This window comes from Podarcis erhardii (assembly GCF_964252035.2).
Source record: "Podarcis erhardii genome assembly, chromosome: 5".
NCBI classification, from domain to species: domain Eukaryota; kingdom Metazoa; phylum Chordata; class Lepidosauria; order Squamata; family Lacertidae; genus Podarcis; species Podarcis erhardii.
In genome coordinates, this window is record NC_138509.1 from 89,521,520 (window position 1) to 89,540,927 (window position 19,408).

At 45.7% G+C, this 19,408-nt stretch overlaps 1 protein-coding gene and 1 long non-coding RNA gene across 5 annotated transcripts in view; one reads left to right on the plus strand and one right to left on the minus strand.

Moving 5' to 3' along the window:
• Window positions 1–544: 544 nt before the first annotated feature.
• Window positions 545–19,408, minus strand: part of TBL1XR1 (TBL1X/Y related 1) — a 182,489-nt gene continuing 163,625 nt past the window's right edge. For all 4 annotated transcript variants that reach the window (XM_081862565.1, XM_081862562.1, XM_081862563.1 and 1 more), the window contains exons 10-16: window positions 18,626–18,686; window positions 16,636–16,757; window positions 15,046–15,120; window positions 12,383–12,510; window positions 10,664–10,829; window positions 9,114–9,215; window positions 545–7,081 (exon numbers count right to left, since the gene is read on the minus strand). In XM_081862565.1, the coding sequence (XP_081718691.1) occupies window positions 7,055–7,081; window positions 9,114–9,215; window positions 10,664–10,829; window positions 12,383–12,510; window positions 15,046–15,120; window positions 16,636–16,757; window positions 18,626–18,686 (681 nt within the window). In that variant the 3' untranslated portion in view covers window positions 545–7,054. The remainder of the gene's footprint in view (window positions 7,082–9,113; window positions 9,216–10,663; window positions 10,830–12,382; window positions 12,511–15,045; window positions 15,121–16,635; window positions 16,758–18,625; window positions 18,687–19,408) is intronic.
• LOC309342458 overlaps window positions 15,222–19,408 on the plus strand; it is a 97,946-nt gene continuing 93,759 nt past the window's right edge. The window contains exon 1 of the long non-coding RNA XR_014156836.1: window positions 15,222–15,436. This is a non-coding gene — a long non-coding RNA (uncharacterized lncRNA). The remainder of the gene's footprint in view (window positions 15,437–19,408) is intronic.

Here is a 19,408-nt window from a genome sequence, read left to right on the forward strand (position 1 = left end):
TGTGCTTTGCAACCAAGTTGCCAGAAACGAGGCGAACAAGGCACCATCCAATTATCTTAGGGTCTCTCCGCCTGTTTTACTCCTTAGTCTTTTCTTCTCCTGAAGACATCCCACAAGGATAACCAGTGGTAAAGTCAGTTTCAGGTCACAAAGTCATAGCACTGGCTCAAGCTCAGAGTAGGATTCAGTTTTAGGTTATACAACGCAGCACGTAAGCTAAGTGTAAGGATAAGCCAAGTTAAGTTCCAGCTTTTGGGTGAAAACTAGATCAGCTTTCAAAGTGATTGCAAGTTGCAACTTTCACTTAACGAACCCATGAGTTCATCTGCAGTGTAGGCTTGGTTTAAGGTTATCATATCCCTGTTTAAAGTTATTGAGTGGTTGTTTGTGTGTTGTATTATTACAATTCTATTTTGGAATTGCCATTTACTGCTTTGCTTTCTTTGATGGGCGAGCTGCCCAGAGGGCATTTGTGTTGGATGGTTTGAATAAATTTCTACAAACTAAAAGTGAAACTGAAGGTGAAGAGACCATATAGCCAGCATCGTATCAAAATATATTTTATTCTGGACCTCTTTCAGATCTGATTCAAATTACACTTGTCAGAGCAATACAATGCAAAGGGGGGGAACTGCAACAGAAAAAAAAAATGTGCCTAGAAACAGTTTAAGAAAAGGGCTTTTGAGAAGACAAAATCATTGTGATGTGGAACCAAAATACATCATAAAAGGTGTAATTAACATGGGTCCAGGACAGTATAGAACATCTATATCAGTCTTCTTTAGACAATAAATCATGAAAACTGAACAATAAAAAGTCTTTCTGAACAAGTAAAAAAGAAAAGAAAAAACCTGTCACATGGGCTGGTTTTACACTTGTACAACATTTGTAAATTTAACTGGATATATAACTGAAGAAGTGATGAAGACATTTTTTTTTTTTTTATCCAGTGCTATAGGTAGGCTCACAGAAGTAGACCCAAAATATTAGCAACTCCAAATCGGAACCTTTTTTTTTTTGTTTTGTCTTTTTTTTACAACTACAATGTCAAAGTCAGGAGAGTAGTAGAAGGAAAAGAAGAGTTTACTTTTGTATTATAGGTGACTGACTGACTTCCCGCGGCCTGTCGAGAGAAACGATATCGCTAAGCACACAGGAGAAGCAACCACGAAACAAGAGTTTGACTTCCTGAATTCATCCACAAATGCAAGAAACAAACCCAAATTAAAACTATAGGAGCACATTCAGGCTTGGCCACAATTCTGGGACTGACCAACCTTGCATCGTCAAACCCAGCTGTTTTGAAGATCCTGTGTCTTATGGGGCTGGCAATTAAAGAGACGCCAGTTCACTTTACAGGATAACCCTGTCGTAGCTTCAAGAGTCTTCTTCCTCAAGAAGACTGAAGGCTCCCAATATCAAACCTTTGCTGCTGTCCACCAAACCGAGAGGCTTATCCAGAAAATGACTCCAGTTTGGCTCATGTGCATGAATCCCAAAAGGCAGGAAGCCAGCTAAGAAGGTACCTATTAAAGGGTTTTTATTTTATTTTATTATAAAAACAAAACTCAGCATGGAAAGGAGCCACATAGGTTTTGACAAATTGGAGAGATGGAGGTGGGGACTGTCTGTGCACTGAATGCACATCCACCTCCTTTTAGATCCAAAGTATGGATATTCTCTCTCGCTGGCTTGGTATCCATATGCCATAATGCTGCCCCCTTCCTACCAATTCTGGAATTGCTAAATTAAGCCAAATGACTATGGCACGCGGCCATTTCCAGATCCCCTTGCTCAGCTTGTGAGATTTTCGGCTCGCTGCTTCTGAAAGTCAACCTTTGCAGCAAGTTTGTTCTCACCTACAGTCGGCGGGGGGCGTTTTCCCTTTGGAGATCAGTAGCATTTCTAATCACGAGAGACTGCGGAGCGGATCCTCTCTATTTTGCAATGCTTCTTGCCCCCCTCCCTCGCAGAAAGGGTTTAGACGAGTTCACGTCTCAGTTGCAGTAGTCAGAAAAAAGGAAAGGGAAAAACCATACCGCCCAATTTCAGAAACACATCTAGAGCTGAAGACCTTTGTGAGCAAATTTAGAATACTAGGGCAATGCATACATTAAAGCCGACCAAAATAGTAGTACTGATCTGGTGTGTACTTGGGATTATTTATTTTTCTCATTGGCCAACACAATTATCATTGCTCTTAGAATACGCTGAGACCAATTTAAGCCCCCGTCATATTCTCTGCCAGGACACTTTCATGATGCAACCCAGCAAAGATGGATGTTTTTAGCCGAAGCCTCACTGACGTATACCTACATCTTAGTTTCACCAAGGCTTGCTGTCGGGACTGAGACTGCAGCATAGCCCCATCCAATTTTTCACCATTGTTATGATGGTTTGGCTGAAACTTGACAGGCATTCCGTCATCCACACAATGCTTATCAAAACCATGCTCCAACTTTCCCCTCTTAACATGTGGTAGAAAATGCCAGTCAGATGCCAGAGCACTTACTGTTCCCCACCCTAACCCTGCGGAAAGCCATCTAATTAGACTTTAATTTGATTCTGACCTGCTTTTAGGAGGTAATTTAATTATTGTTTGATTTTATACCAGTGTTATATATCTGATGCTAGCCGCCCTGAGCCTGACTTCGGCCGGGGTATAAATAAAAGTTGTTTTTTTAAAATTATTATTATTATTGCATTAACTTGGGAAGCTTATTTCTAAAAATGACTTTCCATGATCATGATGCCCCTCTATAGATGTTCCTGCAAGAGATGCCCTAAAAGTCCATTTCAGGGAAAGAGTATAGTCATGGCAAATGCATCTCCCCTGTAAAAGCACATCACCGTTACGAGTGAAAGACAGGGGTGAAGGCCCCAATATCTGGGGGCTGACCTCAAGAGGTCCAGATGGTGTAGATCCTCCTCCCTGGAATTCCTGTATAGAACGATTGGCACTTGAGAAGTTCCTTCTAAACATGTCGACCTGTCGTCCCCCGTCAAATGCCATCTTTTACAAGCTCATCTCATGCTGAAGACGAGAAGCTGGTTCAGAACTGGAGCAGCACTGTGGCACATCGATAAAAGAGGACAGCAGCAAAACCACGGGCAACTTCAGGGCTGAGGTTCGAGCAGCCCATGCCTGCGAGAGACCGCAACCAGGTGACAAGGGCCGTTTTCCCTGCCCTCATGCTCTTATCGCAAAAGAAACCAGTGCCGTTAGCTGTTTTTCAAAAGCAGCTTGCACTGGGGGATTTAGTGAGATGAAAAGGCTGCAGTCTCAAGAAAGGTGGTAGTGAGAGAGGTTTTTGGGGGGAAGGCTCGTGGTGCAAACCTATCTGAAATTTTATTCTCGGAAGCGCAGCCAGGGGGGCTACAATCTTGCAAAACTTACTGCGTACTCTTGACCGTCACAACTTCAGTGGGAATAGGTGCATAACACCTGGGGCAAAAGTTTGCAGCTCGGGTGTTTCGGCCCACGACAATAACGCTCCCCTCTTGAGTGGCGCGTGGCTTTGGAGTTTGGGATCCGGCCCACGTGATCTCGAGAGAGAGAGAGAGCGGCTGAGCATCTTCTGGCCCCCGCACATGTATACACACACACAACTAAACGACGACCTTGAATTGTGTTAGAAGCAAAAGCGGGGTGGGGGGTGGGAGAAGGGGGAATCAGCCCAAAATTTGGTGATAATGAAGCCTCGGTAATGTCTGCATGCTATCTCGTACGTAGGTGGCTAGAATCAAATCACAAAACAAACAGGAAAAAAACCGAAATGGAAAGAAAAGCAGCTAAACAGTTGCAAAACCAGAAATGTGGACGTTGCTGAGGAATCTTGCAGCTGTGTCAAAAGAGTTTCAACACCATCAATGTTTTTATACAGTTTTTTAAAGTCCGCTGAAATATCCATTCAACAGCTTGTATGAAAAATGAACAGACTGTCCATATCAAAATACAAAAGTACTATCAAGAATCACCTCTGACTTTTTTTTTTTTTTAGATTTAAGTTCAGTGCAATTGACATTTGCGTTGCTAAAGGGGGGAGGGAAAGGGGGGGGAGCCGTTTAAATATATTCAAAACAAAAATCCCCAAACACATTTGTGTCTATTTCTGGGAGCACAGTTTAAAATTATTGCACAGATTTTTTATTTTATTTCATTTTACATTTTTTAAAACTTTTTTTAAAAAATTATTTTAATAATGACAGAGGTCAGCAACAGTCCTGGACCTCCAGCAATAAAAAGCACAAAAAAAATTGTTTCAAGTGCCAGATATTCAACAGGTTAAGAGTTTCTTACATATCAAAATTCACAGGGAAATTGTTCTGAACATCTTGAGCCTATTCCCAAACCATACAAACAGCTGGTAGAGAGCCTTATCAGATGACTGGCTGCCCTTGTGGGTATAAATCTTCCTTTTGCTTGTTTTGTGCCAAGGTAGCAACTCCCCCATTAGTAATAACTGATGTGTTTGTGTGTATTAAAAGTAGGCTAAAATGGTTGCCATGCCGTGTAAGGCTGAGCTGGACTCCCAACTGCCTCAAAACATGGTTTCGTGCGCACAGAAATCAATGCTAAAAAGCCCAAAACGTCATCGGCTGAAAAGAAGAGACCAAAAGCTGCCTTCTCTGCATTAGGATCAATCTGCAACGAGCTATAGAAAGCAAAAGTGGGGGAACTTGTGGCTGTCCGGATGCTGCTGGGACTCCAACTCCCATCAGCCCCCAGCAAGCACGGCTAATGGTTATGGATGATGGGAGCTGTAGTCCAGATCTGCAGGTTACTGTCTAGGGCTTTGTTATCGAGGGGCAAGCAGCAGAGAGATTGGGCCGGTTGAAGCGGACTCCAGAGAGAGGAGGGAGAAATTCGCTTTGAAAAGGGGTGGGGAATTGCATGAAAACACTGCACATCAGCAGTATTGGTGGAAAATCTGCTTTCACGCCACTCTTTTCACAAAGCAGGGGCCTAGCTGCTACTAGGTTTTTTTGCTTTACTCAAATATGTGAGCAGAGAGCAGTTCTGCCACGGCCACCTCTTGCTGCAAGGAAAGGAAAAGCAATGCTTGAGATAAAAAACCCGCTATTGGTAGTGGTCGTATTTTTGTGCTGGATTTTGAGGGGGTTTTGTGGGGGGGATGTCGCAAGCCCATATGGAAATTATGGAATGGGAGCAGCAGGGCGAGATCCATGCCTCTGATGGAAGTTGAATTGCTTCATCTTGAAATAAATCATGAAACAATTCTCAGATTCCATCCCCTTCCTCCCCCCCCCCCCCCCCCCCGGTTTCCTTTCAGATCTAAAAAGGGGCCACGATATGTTTTGGAATTTTTGCCAGTGCCAAGACTGGTTCGGCACAGGCATAAAAACTGCTCTCTGACACATTTTGTATGGATAAAACATCTCCAGTAGGACACTTCTGTAAGCGAGCAAACTGCTTACTTCGTCCCAGTATTAGCAATGAGGTGGCAAATACATTTCTGTATTTTTTTAAATAATAATAATAAAAATTTAAAAATAAAAAAGTGTGTGCATGTGTCTCGTGTCGGGCACCTACTCACCCACCCCAAATTCAAAAATACTTTTAATTAATTTGGACTTTGGTGACACTAGACATCTGAGAAGGAACGGGTGAAGAGTCGCCCGGATGTTGTAGCAGGAAAAAAACCTCGCCCAGGTGAATTTGAGCGCAAACCGAACGATCCGTTTCCCCTCACGTTTCTTTCCTTCTTCGCAGCAGTTGCGCAGTTAGGGCTCTAAGACTATAGCAAAGGATTCAAAGAAACTGTGAAGCTACAGCTAAAGCAAAAGTTGAATTAGTCCTGTGCTGATGTTTTGGAATGTCCATGCCTTGGTGGAACCAGGACTGGTGCAGTCCAGAGCCACTCCTTGCAGATACACCACGGCTGTGTCTGTGTGTGCAGGTCCCTATGCAAATATAAAACGTAACACACAAACTTCAGGTGGGAGCAAATGGCACAACCCTGATCCCTCCATTGCGGGCATGTGTTCCAAACACCAGAGTGTCTATGTGTGTGTATAAACACACCCCTGCACTTTCTTAATTAAAACACACAAAAATAAAATAATGTACCCTTTGATGTTTGCCTGAAATGTCTCAAGTAAGAAACGACTGCTTTTTGGAACACACTTTTATAGATATATTTATATCTAAAGGCCGAGCCAACCCAGCCCCCTGGCCTGTGAGCCCATGAGTAATGGATCTTACGTCGGTGTAAAGGAATGTCAAACTTACAATGTTCCGAGAGGTTCTCCTTTGCGCTTCCTTGCCTCCCTGCCTAAGCTGTGGACAGGGAACCACAACGCCTTCAAGATGTCCCTACACCTTTAAAATAACGCATTCAGAAAGGACAGCTGCAAAACGTTACACACACACACACACACCCTCCCCAATTCTGAGCAAAAATAAGGGGGTAGGGGGTGTTAAAAAGCAATGTACACAAAAACTGCTTGTCCGCTACGAAGAAAGGAAGCCAAAGAAGAAAGGAGGGATGGAGGGGAGACAATAGGGAAATTCCATTTTTAAAAACCTTGAAGAAGGGAGGGGATGCAGAAAGGGTGGGGGGCAAGCGAAGGAGGGAAGCAGCCACCTGCAACTTCCCCCAGTTTGGTACACACAATGAGCTGCTCCTCTACGGTTAGATCTCTCTCTCTCTCTTTCTCTTCCTGTTTAGTTTAGTTTTTTGTTTTCCCATTTTCAAAGATGCTCACATGTTATTTTGGGTGGGGTGGGGTGGGGGCACAGCAGATTCCAGCACTTGGTGAACAGGCTTCACAAGCTGTGAAAAAACAAAAAAACAAAAAAACCCCAACAACCTCTTGTCGTCTTCTTCAGGGTGTTAATCGTTTGCCGTGTGTCTTGTCTGTTTTCGCTTTTTTTTTAATACACAGTATATGTATATAATTCTTTCTCAGGTTTGGCTGTAGTGGAACTGGCCATGGTTCAATTGGGACTATAGCAGTACATGGGTCAAGGGGACAGTCATTTTGGCTATGTACACATTCATAGTCGGTCCATGGCTTCCAACTAATAGCGCTATTTCCGTAGGTCTAGTACACAAACCTGCAAGGGGGAGGAGAGAAGGGGTGGGGGAAAGTGGGGCGTTTAGAAGTCTATGAAACAACAGATTAATCCACAAGAATACACATTACTTCTTAAAAGCATCAGTTGCATACAACAGAGAAGAGGCCTATTGTCACCTTCCACAGATAGGATATCTCTGACTCATGGGTGCTAGGGAGTTGCAAGAGGGGGTGAACAATTTGTGTTTTTGCCCCTGGGCCTATGTGTACTTCCTCCCGCTATTAGCAAGCACGGATACTGAGCGTTGACAGCTGAGAAACAAAGGGCTGCCTCTAATGTAAAGATAAAGGTAAAGGGATCCCTGACCATTAGGTCCAGTCGTGACCGACTCTGGGGTTGTGGCGCTCATCTTGCTTTATTGACCGAGGGAGCCGGCGTTTGTCCGCAGACAGCTTCCGGGTCATGTGGCCAGCATGACTAAGCTGCTTCTGGCGAACCAGAGCAGCACACGGAAACGCCGTTTACCTTCCTGCCGGAGTGGTACCTATTTATCTACTTGCACTGGTGTGCTTTCAAATTGCTAGCTTGGCAGGAGCAGGGACTGAGCAACGGAAGCTCGCCCCGTCACAGGGATTCAAATCGCCGACCTTCTGATCGAAAAGTCCTAGGCTCTGTGGTTTAACCCACAGTGCCACCCGCGTCCCGTTGCCTCTAATGTAGCACTAGATTAAAGTCACTCAGCAGTATTCTTTCATTCTTATGGCTAAACGTTATCTGCCTGCAGAATGATGCTGCACAAGGGAACACAGAAGTAGCTTGCTAGTAATAATGCTGTATGCACGACCCATTGCATGGTGAGCTTCACGCAAAACGGTTGCATTCACATCCTCTGCTGCACAACATCAAAAAGTTGCCCGTCTGCTGGCACAAGAGTCCTTGAACTAGCAGACAGGGAGCTCCAGGTGTAGCCCAAGATGGTGGCAAGCAGGATTCCTACAAGAGCCCCAAAGTTTCCAGAAGTACTAAAAGGCCTTTGGGAGGGGGGCAAAAAAGGGGCACCGCAAAAAACCTGAGCCCCGAAGAGGACTGAGCATGCTCAATGCCCACAGAACACTAGGTGTCTTTTGGTAGGAAAAAGGAAAGCTTGGAGGGGGAATGGGATGGTGTGCCTTACAAAAGGGCATGGCTGGCACCCTGAGCTTGAGCGCTGCAGGATTTTGTTGCCGGTCCTCCTTGCTGTGCACACTGCTGAGTTGAATGGATGTTGGCAGTGAACCTGAGCGTTTTGCCTTTTTAAAAAAACAAAACAGAAAAAGTCTTCTCTTGTTCCATGTTCCTCATACCTACGGGACCGCCTCTCCTGGTATGCCCCTTAAGGTCCATATATAGCAACACCCTAGAGGTCCCGGGCCCTAAAGAAGTTAGATTAGCCTCAACCAGAGCCAGGGTGTTCTCAAAATAACAATTTATTATTATTTATGGAGGAATAATTTCTTCTGTAGCCCGTTTTACTCAATTTTACCCGCTTCTTCCCCACATTTGCATGCAGTCATGAGAATTTCAAAAGAATGATTGGAAATTCTTGTTTTGCGGTAGCACCTTGGTTGGAAACAATAACATTTGAACTCTCTGTGTCAAATCTGAATAGGCGTGGCAATTTGCTTGTCCCTGTAAGAAGCAGGGTGAGGTGGGGGCAGAGTAACTGGACTGTATTTGGGGGCTGTCAGAAAACAGGATCACAGGAAACAAGAGGGCAAGCAGAAGACCCGTCACTGTCTCCACTCAAACAGGAAGCCACTAATGGTCTTTCCTGTTTGGGAGGGTCCAACAGCCAACATGGATGGGTGGAGTTGGTCTAAGCCTGGCAACACTTCATTGACAACCTAAGGAGACGCTCCAATGAATGCTTACTTTTTCATTTACTGGTTTCATGTAACGTTGCATTAAGTTGTAGTCCCACCTAGCTTGTCACACAGCAATGGGTCTTCTGGCTTGTTTTAAGAAGCTTCTACATTTCCAAGCTCACTCGGATATTCCAGGAGTGACAAATTGCAAGAACCTGTGTACTTACTGAACCATCTGAAGCACTCGCTCCAACTTTGTCTCCTCCTGCATTCCAGCAAACCTCAAAAATGCCTCCTGTTCCCCGATAACTATGCACTAGAGCACCCGTCTGAAAAAGAAAGGGAGGGGGATAGAAAGCAATTAGAATACATTATCATCCTTGTTAATATAAACACATACCACTTGATTTTCTGTAAGTATGCATGCATTCGAAACCACCTACATTCTAAACACCTTCTTTTCCTGTGTGGGATACAGATCTCCAGTAATAGAGGATGGGTGACAACAGAGACATGAACACATGGACTATTCTCTGCAGTGCCTTTCTGTGCCTGTGGGGGAGACAGAGAGCAAGGCGGAACTCTACGACCGGCAAAGGCAAACTCTGCCCTCCAGATGTTTGGGGACTACAACTCCCATACTCCCTAGCTAACAGGACCAGTGGTCAGGGATGATGGGAATTGTAGTCCCAAAACATCTGGAGGGCAGAGTTTGCCTATGCCTGCTCTACAAGGTCCCTTCAATTTGCAAGTGCCATGTTCTAGAGCAGGAAGTCACTGCTGATCACAAGGAAGGGGACAAACAAATGGAACCATGTGTTGTGCTTAGCCTGTTTAGTGCTTCTGAACTTAGCCCAGGAGCAAATTGGAAACTGGTGCAGTTGAGCGCAAAGATTTTATAAGCCCTCTCTTAACAAGCCATAGAATTTATGCTTAAACAGGACTTCTAAAATGTTTTTCAGGGGCCACCAGTCACTATTATAGTCCAGCTAGCAGATTATCAATACGCATAGACCCGGGGGGGGGGGGAGCATATGCACAATGCAAACCCTTCTGGTTCCTTTTAAAAACGCCTCTTTCGCAGGGTCGCTTCTGAAATAACACTGTGCTAATAGAGACTTTTAAAAGCAAGAGAAAAGTTACATGGTAACTAGACTTCTGAGACTGTATTTGTGAACAGGGAGGGTCTGACTGGCACGCAGGAGCCCATTTTACAAACCTATCAGTTCATCTTAAAAAGCCATTTCTATGCCAACGATACAGCTTGTGGAACAACCAACTCTTCCATTTGATGTCCCCCTCCTTCTTAGATAACCCTGTTTGTTCAGACCCTCTTAGGGCAGAAATCACAACTGCGTATTGCATTTTAATGGGAGCCCTGTGCTTGGCAACATGCGCTCTCTCTCTCTCTCTCTCTCTCATAAACATTGGGGAAATCCTTGGTGCAAAGGAGACGAATGGCTGGGAGAAAGAAAACAAAATGCTCAAGGTTCCCCTGGCATTCACGAGGCATGCTGGGCATGAATGGTGAGGACTACTGCCGGGAGGTTCAACAGCAATAAAGGGCCACGTTCCCTATCACCAAGTGTTGCCATTGTAGAAGCAAAGAAAAGACCCCAAACATCCTGAAAGGCATCATCATCATCATCATCACTTAGCCCCCGATATTAAAAGCTGCCCTGGCAAATCCGATTGAGGAGTGTGGGGCAAGAACCCTACGAAAGAAAGGAATTTAAATAAAATAGCTAAACACAAACAACCGCCCAAGTAGACGCACCTGTGTATTCCAGATGTGTACACATTTGTCGAAAGAGCCACTGGCCAGGTACCTGCCGTCAGGACTGAAAGCTACACTGTACACAGGTTCTTGGTGTTTCGTCAAGGTGTGGATGCAGATCCCTCTGTCTACATCCCATAACCGAACTGTAGAATCGAAAGATGCACTGCCGAGAAGGGAAAGAACGGGAGGGGGAAGCAATTGCTGTCATTTCAATACTGGCTTTAGAATGTATTTACCTACGCTTTCTTTCTTTAAAAAACAAAACCATGCACTGGGGGGAATTAAGGGTGGAGGAAGAAAAGCAAAAGAATGAGGGGAGTGCAGCAGAAAACGTGCATTAAAAGGGGTGATCTTTCATAATCAGGGCTGTGTAAGCGCCTGCCCCTGTAACAACCCCCTTGGACCCTACAATCATAACTATATATAGACTTTAGCTTCATTATTATAACAACCTGTTTCATTATGATTACCGTATTTTTCGCCCTATAGGACGCACTTTTTCCCCTCCAAAAATGAAGGGGAAATGTGTGTACGTCCTATGGGGCAAATGCAGGCTTTCGCTGAAGCCTGGAGAGTGAGAGGGGTCGGTGCGCACCGACCCCTCTTGCTCTGCAGGCTTCGCGGACCTCTCCGCAAGCAGCAGGATCGCTCCCGCTGCTTGCGGAGAGTTGCCTGCATGCAGAAGCCTGCACGACCCCCCCAAATTGGACGACCCCCCCAAATTGGCAGCTGCCAATTTGGGTGGGTCAACTTATGTGCCCAGTCTTATACGCGGCAACTTTGCTGGGCAGCGGCAGTGGGCGTGGGCTCCACGCCGGGAGGAAGCTGCCCAGCGAAGCTGGCTTAGCACTGCTGGGCAGCTTCACCGGGCGACTTCCTCCTGGCGTGGAGCCCGCCTCCCACTGCCGCTGCCCAGCGAACCCATACCCGGTGTATAAGACGACCCCCGACTTTTAAAGAGGATTTTCCAGGCTTAAAAAGTCATCTCATACACCGGAATCTATGCTAGGTTGCGAGTACTGCAGCGTTCTGCAAAACAAGCAGTATTCCAAGAAAAGGCCTAGGACATTATCACCCTGGAGCACTCCTGAATTCGGTCACATCCCCAACATACGTTTAAAGTGCATGGCTTCACCCAAAGAATCCTGGGAACCTTGTTTGGTTACGGAAGCCAGGAACTGCAGCAAATGGAACAATGTGTTGTGCTCAGCCTGTACTGTACTGCAGCTCTACGAGGGATAAGCTACAGTTCTCATGATTCTTTGGGGTGAGAGGAAGTCATGGGCTTTAAATGTTTGGTGCAGAAGTGACCTTCGAAATAGGATGAGGCACTTGTAACTGGCTCTGTCTGCCCTCCGAAGGAGAGCAAGAAGCACATGCTCAAATACACAAATGAGCATAGTAGCAGGCTTCTTAGCACATGCAAAGGGTTGAAATGCGGACAAGGAGAGGTGCACATACAAGCCCCGTCCAAAACTACCTGGGCAGCTCTTCAGATCTTTCTGCAATTGGTGGGAAGATCTGAAGAAGTGTGTGTATTTTAAGGTGTTCAATTGAGCATGGTTTGAGACCTCCCTGTGAGAGGGAGGCCCATCAATCTGTGGACCCCAATTATCCCCCCTCGCCTTGGGGGAGTCCCCACAGTTTAATCCTTCATGTGCCGAGGATGAATTCTGATGCCTTAGCAAAGCTGCTGTCTCCCCCTGACAATATTACCTTGCTAACATAAGATTGGCATTTGGGTTGTTTGTTCCTGGCCCCGTAGGACTCCATTTGATAGTATAAATTTCTTTGTTGTGTGCTTGTAGATCGTGGACACAACTATCTTGTTTCATACTCCAGATCTAAGAGAGGAGAAAGAGCGTATCAACTTTCTGTGCAAAGGGTTTCCCGGCAAATATCGCAACCCTCTTCCTTCCGCCAAAGCAAAGAAACACACGGTGCAAATGAAGACACTTGGCTCCGGGGGTTTTCGAGCCCAATTCTCATGTGAACTCGGCACTGCATTTGCAGGTGCCCAGTCACCGTTCTGCAATCCGTTCTGTGCACAGATGTGTCAATTTCCACAGCATCCAACGCCAAAGGAGGCTCGTCGCAAAGCATTGGATGAAAACAACAACAACAATAGATACCCTACCTTTCTGACTGGGTTGCCCCAGCTACCCTGGGGTGAATCACGAAGCCTGCAAGGTTAGGACTATATCCCCACTGAAAATCCCGTATGAAATCTGAATTATAGTGCCTATCTGAACATGTGAATTCCTGCTGGTGAGTCAAACCCTTGAACAACTAAGAAATAAAAATGCAGACTTAACTCCAAGCTGCTTCCCTCACTTATGGGACTTGTCTGTTGATGTGAGCAATGGACACATGAGCCTGGAAATCGCTGATGTAACCTGTGCAATCTCCCAGGCTTCAAAAGGGGAACTCTAGAAAGCTGAATGTTGTCACGCAGCTTTCAGCTGAGGACAAGTGCCCACTATCTTAATAGCAGTAAATGATGTAGTGTAGTGGTTAGAGCCTAACCTACCTCACATGGTTGTGGTGGGGATTTTATTTATATCCCGCCCTCCCCAGCCGAAGCCAGGCTCAGAGCAGCTAACAACAGTAGAATGATAAAACATTCTAAAATCATTTCATTATAAAATTAATTCTATTCAAATTAATGGCAACCATTGGACTAGAGTTCTGTGAGGATTGCCAAAGGAGGGGGTCAGGCTGTGCCTCAGCCAAAGGCCTGGTGGAACAGCTCTGTCTTGCAGGCCCTGCGGAAAGATGTCAAGTCCCGCAGGGCCCTAACCTCTTGTGACAGAGCGTTCCACCAGATCGGAGCCACAGCCGAAAAAGCCCTGGCTCTGGTTGAGGCCAGCCTAAAATGCAAAAAAATGTGTGGAGAGCTGCTTCACGGAGGCGGCCTCCCATTTGCAGTGAACTCAGATGTTCTCTATAGAAGTGTGGATTTAGAAAGGACTCTGAGGGTGATCTCGTCCAACCCCCTGCGATGCAGGAATCTCAACATAGAATCATAAAATTGCTGAACTTCACATGCGTATGGGCTGAGAATGTGCTTTCATAGGACGGAAACCAAAACAAACAAACAAACAAATTCCAGTGTGTGGTTAAAAACGCTGCAGGGTATCCCTCTCTAAAAACCTGCGGAACTGCTGCTGGGTTTATGTAAAGGGAACCGTACTGGCAAGTTCTGGACAATACTGAACTAAATGAACCAATGGTCTGACTCTATAGACTCAGCTTCCTGTTCCTTTTGTTGTAGACTATAATCCTCTGGAACAGCGGCAATTCCTGTCCTGTGTTCTAAAAGGCAGCCGCTCAACAAAGACACCAGGGTGGTATTTAACTAAGTTTTACTCAGAATAGATCCACTGCAATTAATGAACGTCAACAAGTTAGGTCCATCAATTTCACTGAGTGCACTCCCAGTAAAATTTAGTTGGATGCCAACAAGCGAAACAAGGGGCTAATATGAGCTGATAGCCACACCAAGTGCTTTTTAAAGTCAGGAAGATGAAGCAAGTAAATTAAATTGACTGACAAGTTGAGGTAGCGCAAGGAAAAGGAAGGTCTTCCAGCAACACTAAATCTAGTCACTGAACACGTAACAAAGCCTCAACATGCTGGGATTGGGATTAGCAAAGGTGGCTTTAGGAGCAAATTCATGAGGACATACTAATCAATGGTTATTCACCAAGTATCATCCAATACTCAATACTGGGGAGCAAGCTGTCATGACTAAGGTCTTTGAGGGCAGAAACTGGAACATGCTGGAAGATACTAGTTCATTCTACAAGGTTATTTTCTTTTTTTTACTGATAAGAGTTGGAAATGTTGTTTTATGTTTTGGCTATCTCAAGGTCATGCTGAGATAGATAAATTTGTGCGCTCAGCGAACTGGTAATTCTTTCTTACTTTCATTTTTGACCTTGAACGTTTGCAGATTTCTCTGAAGTTGTGTGTGTGTGTGTGTGTGTGTGTGTGTGTGTGTGTGTGTGTGTGTTTTGCCTTCCGTGTGTTTTTTACTGATGAACCTTTGATTCTGCATGTTTTATTACTTCCAAGACGTATTCACTCCAAATATACGTTTCTGCAACTCTGCTATTCATCAGGACATGGAGCGCCTAGGATTTTAGGCCGATTCCTGTCACAAGCAAGAGAATGGGGGCATCCAGCAAGATGTTTCTGATGGCGTTATAAGACTCCAGGTCCCATTTTGCCAAAGACGACTAACAACATTGCCAGGCAAAAGAAGGCTAAAGCCTTCTTGGATACATAGCGATAAACTCCACCTAAGAAAGTGACTGAAAAAGTATAGCACAAGTAGTTTATTATAAACCCAGATCACCCGGTGTTGTACATTTTACCTTTAAAGTCATGTCATCGGAACAAGATGCCAGAAGATTACCAGTGGGATCCCATTTGATTGCGTTAACTTCATTCTGAAATTTAAGAGCAAGAGGGAAGTTGATGTCTCCCACATAAGAGGATGGGGAAATAAAAGGCAAGGCTCTTCCAATTCAGTAACAACACGGCAGCAGCATTACCGTATTTTTCGCCCCATAGGACGCACCGGCCCATAGGACGCACCAAGTTTTTTGGGGGGGAAATAAAGGAAAAAAAATTTATTCCCCCCCCCCCGGCGCTTGTGGGGCCGGCAGTGGGGAGAAGTGCTCTTCTCCCCGCCGCCCGCCTTCAGACCAGGTCCGGGGACAGCGGGAAGACGCGCTGTGCCTCCCAGCTGTCCCCGGAGCTTGCGTTTTTTTTTGGGGGGGGAATGAATAAAAAAAAAATATTCCCCCCCCCAGCCGCGGCTGCCGCCCCAAGCCTTGCGCACACCTGCCCGAAGCACGGGGCACCCTCCGGAGGGCTCCCCGTGCTTCGGGCGGCAGGCTGCCGCCCCAAGCCTCGCGTGCCCGGCGGGACCTCCCGCCAGGCGCGCAAGGCTTGCGGACGCTCGCCCGAAGCACGGGGAGCCCTCCGGAGGGCTCCGCGTGCTTTGGGCAGCAGGCTGCCGCCCCAAGCCTCGCGTGCCCGACAGGACCTCCCACCGGGCGCGCAAGGCTTGCGGACGCTCGCCCGAAGCAAGGGGAGCCCTCCGGAGGGCTCACCGTGCTTCGGGCGGCAGGCTGCTGCCCCAAGCCTTGCGTGCTCGGCAGTACCTCCCGCCGGGCGCGCAAGGCTTGTGGGCTTGCAAGGCTTGAGGATAGCTTCCTGAAGCCTGGAGAGTGAGAGGGGTTGGTGCGCACCGATGCCTCTCGCTCTCCAGGCTTCAGCGAAAGCCTGCATTCGCCCCATAGGACGCACACACATTTCCCCTTCATTTTTGGAGGGGGAAAAGTGCGTCCTATGGGGCAAAAAATACGGTAATCCAAAAGGAACAGTGCTGAAATTTGATGGAACATGTCTGGCTTGAAATTATTCAGAGATGGACAATGGATACAGCAGGCTCTATTGGGCTTGGCCCAATACCACTCAGATTGCATCCGAAGCACACTTACGAAAAGTTTTGCTCATTCAATGGGGCCTCCTTTGGAGGAAAGATGCTTAGCTTAGTAACAGCACCATGGCACCATCTTTGCCTGTCCAAATTGTACAGTCAATACAAAAGCTGTATGGGGCACACACAGGCTATGCCTCCCCTTACAACCGGCTGAGCTAACGTAAGAATCTGTAAAGTATTGACAACTTTCAAAACAATCCAAGAATCCATGCCTGGAATCTGGAACAGATCTCTCATGAACTGACAGGAAACGCTGTGATCTTATGGGAACTGCAGCTTGGGGGTGCAGGTCCTTCATGGAAGTAACATATGGTGCTAGGTTGAGGTGACACGGCAGCAGGAAAGCTCTGAGCCATCCGGCAACAGGATCACATCTCTTAACTTTGCTCCATATGTGCAGCTTATACTAAACAAGTGGAACATTGCTTTAAAAACAGAACAGAACTATACTTACGGTGTGGCCCTGGAAGGTTTTGATGGGCTTATCTTGGCCTAGTTTACAGACGTGAATACACATATCTGTGCTACAGGAGGCGAATGTGTTGTTGCTCTGCCAGTCAACATCTAACGCTGGTGCTATTGACAGACAAGACAGACAAAACGTTAAGCAGGAACATAACCACCCCCCTGTATTCATGGGCAAACGGTATCAAGGCATCAGCCTAGAGCAGAGCAGAATGTAAAATTCAGAGGAGTTTGCCCTTGTCGCTCAATTTCATCTTTCTATATGGTTCTTATATACAGTGGATCCTCGGGATGTACCGTCCTCCTTACGAACGCTTCGGGTAACAAGCTCCACTAAACTGGAAGTAGATGCTCCTGGTTGCAAACTTTGCCCTGGGATGTGAGCAGAAGTTGTGTGCCTTTGGCACGGCGGCAGTGGGAGGCCCCATTAGTGAAAGCGTGCCTCATGTTAAGAACAGTTTCGGGTTAAGAGCGGACCTCTGGAACGGATTAAGTTCGTAACCGGAGGTACCACTGTACTGTGGTATTTTTATGTATTGCAATTTTGCAGTTATTTTTACTGATGGTAATTTAAGTAACGATTCATTGCAATTGTCGAGAGTGAATTTCTGCTTAATTATTATTTGCTGATATTCTGCAAGTTCATTTTAAAGTCTGCTGTTATATTCTAACAAATTACTGCATGCTACACAGTGTTACCTTGGAAGTCGAACAGAATCTGTTCCGGAAGTCCGTTCGACTTCCAAAACGTTTGGGAACCAAGGCGCGGCTTTCAATTGGTTGCAGGAAGCGTCTGCAGCCAACCGGAAGCCGCGTCGGGTGTTCGGGTTCCAAAGAACGTTCGCAAACCGGAGCACTCACTTGCGGGTTTGCGGCGTTCGGGAGCCAAAACGTTCGACTCGCAAGGCGTTTTGTTTGTACATTATTTGATGTAAGTTGTTTATTTAAAGTCATATTTTTATTATGACTTATTTTGCATGGGAACGGATTGCTACAAGATGTGTGATGTTTGTTGTACATTTTGTTCTTTCTTCAGTTTGTAAACGGCCTTGTAATATACAAAGGCGGTAAACAAATTAAAAGTGAAATGAAATGGACACGGGATAGAGGTCTCTTTGCACACCCTGGAAGCCTTTGATGTTTATAAGGATGTGTGTCGTCACAGCCCCTCTCCCCAACGCCACAAGCCTTGGATGATGCAAAGCTAGTGCAGAAGGGACTGTCTCCTTGGCCCCCATTTCACCTGGACAAGGCACTTGGTGGAACAAGGAAGCAGTGTGGATATGGGAAATCCAGGATCAAACTGCTGCTCAGCCATAAAGCTCAATGGAAAAATATATTTAGGGAGATTGCCCAGCCTAACCTACTGCTCAGGGCTGGTGATATTTTAGGTTGGAAAACCATAAAATCACGGAGTTGGAAGGGACCACGAAGGTCTTCTACAGTCCAACCAGCTGCAATGCAGGAATCTTTCACCCAACATAGGGCTTGAACCCACGACCCCAAGATTAAGATGTTCTGCATCAAGCAGAAACTTAAAATCATTACTCTCAAATAATAGATCCTGAGATCCGAGGGTCAAGACGAGACTGTGTCATCCGTAAACAATGCAGATTTAACCGAGGAGGAATACAAAAATTAGCCCAGATGGCTCTTTGGAAGAGGGCAAGGCCAGAGGAAGATGAGATCTGAATTGACATGCCGGAGACTCGGGATTTAACAAGGTGGTTCCATCTGCAGGTTTTCAAAAGCCATACCAACTCAAATGCAAGGTGCAATGGATTGTGTACTAAATATATCTTCTTTTGATAATGTAGCAAAGAGATTTTGTGCACAGTCGTGCTTTTTTTAAAAAAGAGGTATGGATAATCTTGATTTTAATCAGGACCAACTGAGCCTTAAAAGGAAGTGTCTTCCACTGTTAATTGTCCCTCCCCTAGTTTTCAAAACTAATTGCTTCTTTGAAAAGAAATACGTACCAGAATGGAAAGGAAACTGCTGTTTGGCTTCTCCAGTATGTGCATCCCAAATAATTGTGGTCTGAATTAAAACAAACAAACAAACAGCAAAAGACCATAAAATTGCTTTTGTTGATCTCACTCGTTGCTAAAGTCTGCCAAACCGGCATTATTCAGATTGTAGGTTTGCTATTTAAAAATGCCCCAAGCAAAAGTTTATCTACCAGACAGGTGCAGCTTACAAGTTTGAATTATTAGAAAGCAGTTCCTAATATCCATATTACTCGTCTGTAATCTCCTAATTAGCTCATCTCCCTTCAAATATTTGCAGGCTGCAGCGTCTGCCTTCAGCTAACCACTTAGTGCCCGACACATTATTTGCACATCAACAGCTCCCTCCTGCCCCAAAAGCGGCTTCAGGGGTGGGTGATGTGAAGAGCATGCTAAACCCTTTCTCCACCAGCTGCTTATCCACTCTAAATCTAACACAAGCTCCCTTTCCTTTGTGCAAGGTTCAAAACTTGTTTGCCTTCACTGTGACAGATAATGACTAGAAAACCTTCATGTTCTTAAGATTAAGAGCTCCTGCAAAGAGGATGACTTCTGGCCGTTTGATAAATCTCTCTCTCTCTCTCTCTCCCTCTCCCTCTATCTCTCTCTCTCTCACACACACACACACACACACACAGAGTGATTTTACCCAGGGCAAAATTGGAATCCACAAGCTTTAGGCTCATGTGCTCCCTTTCCATCCTGTGCTGAGAAAACGACACAGGGATCCCTTAATTTATTTAAAAGTACTAT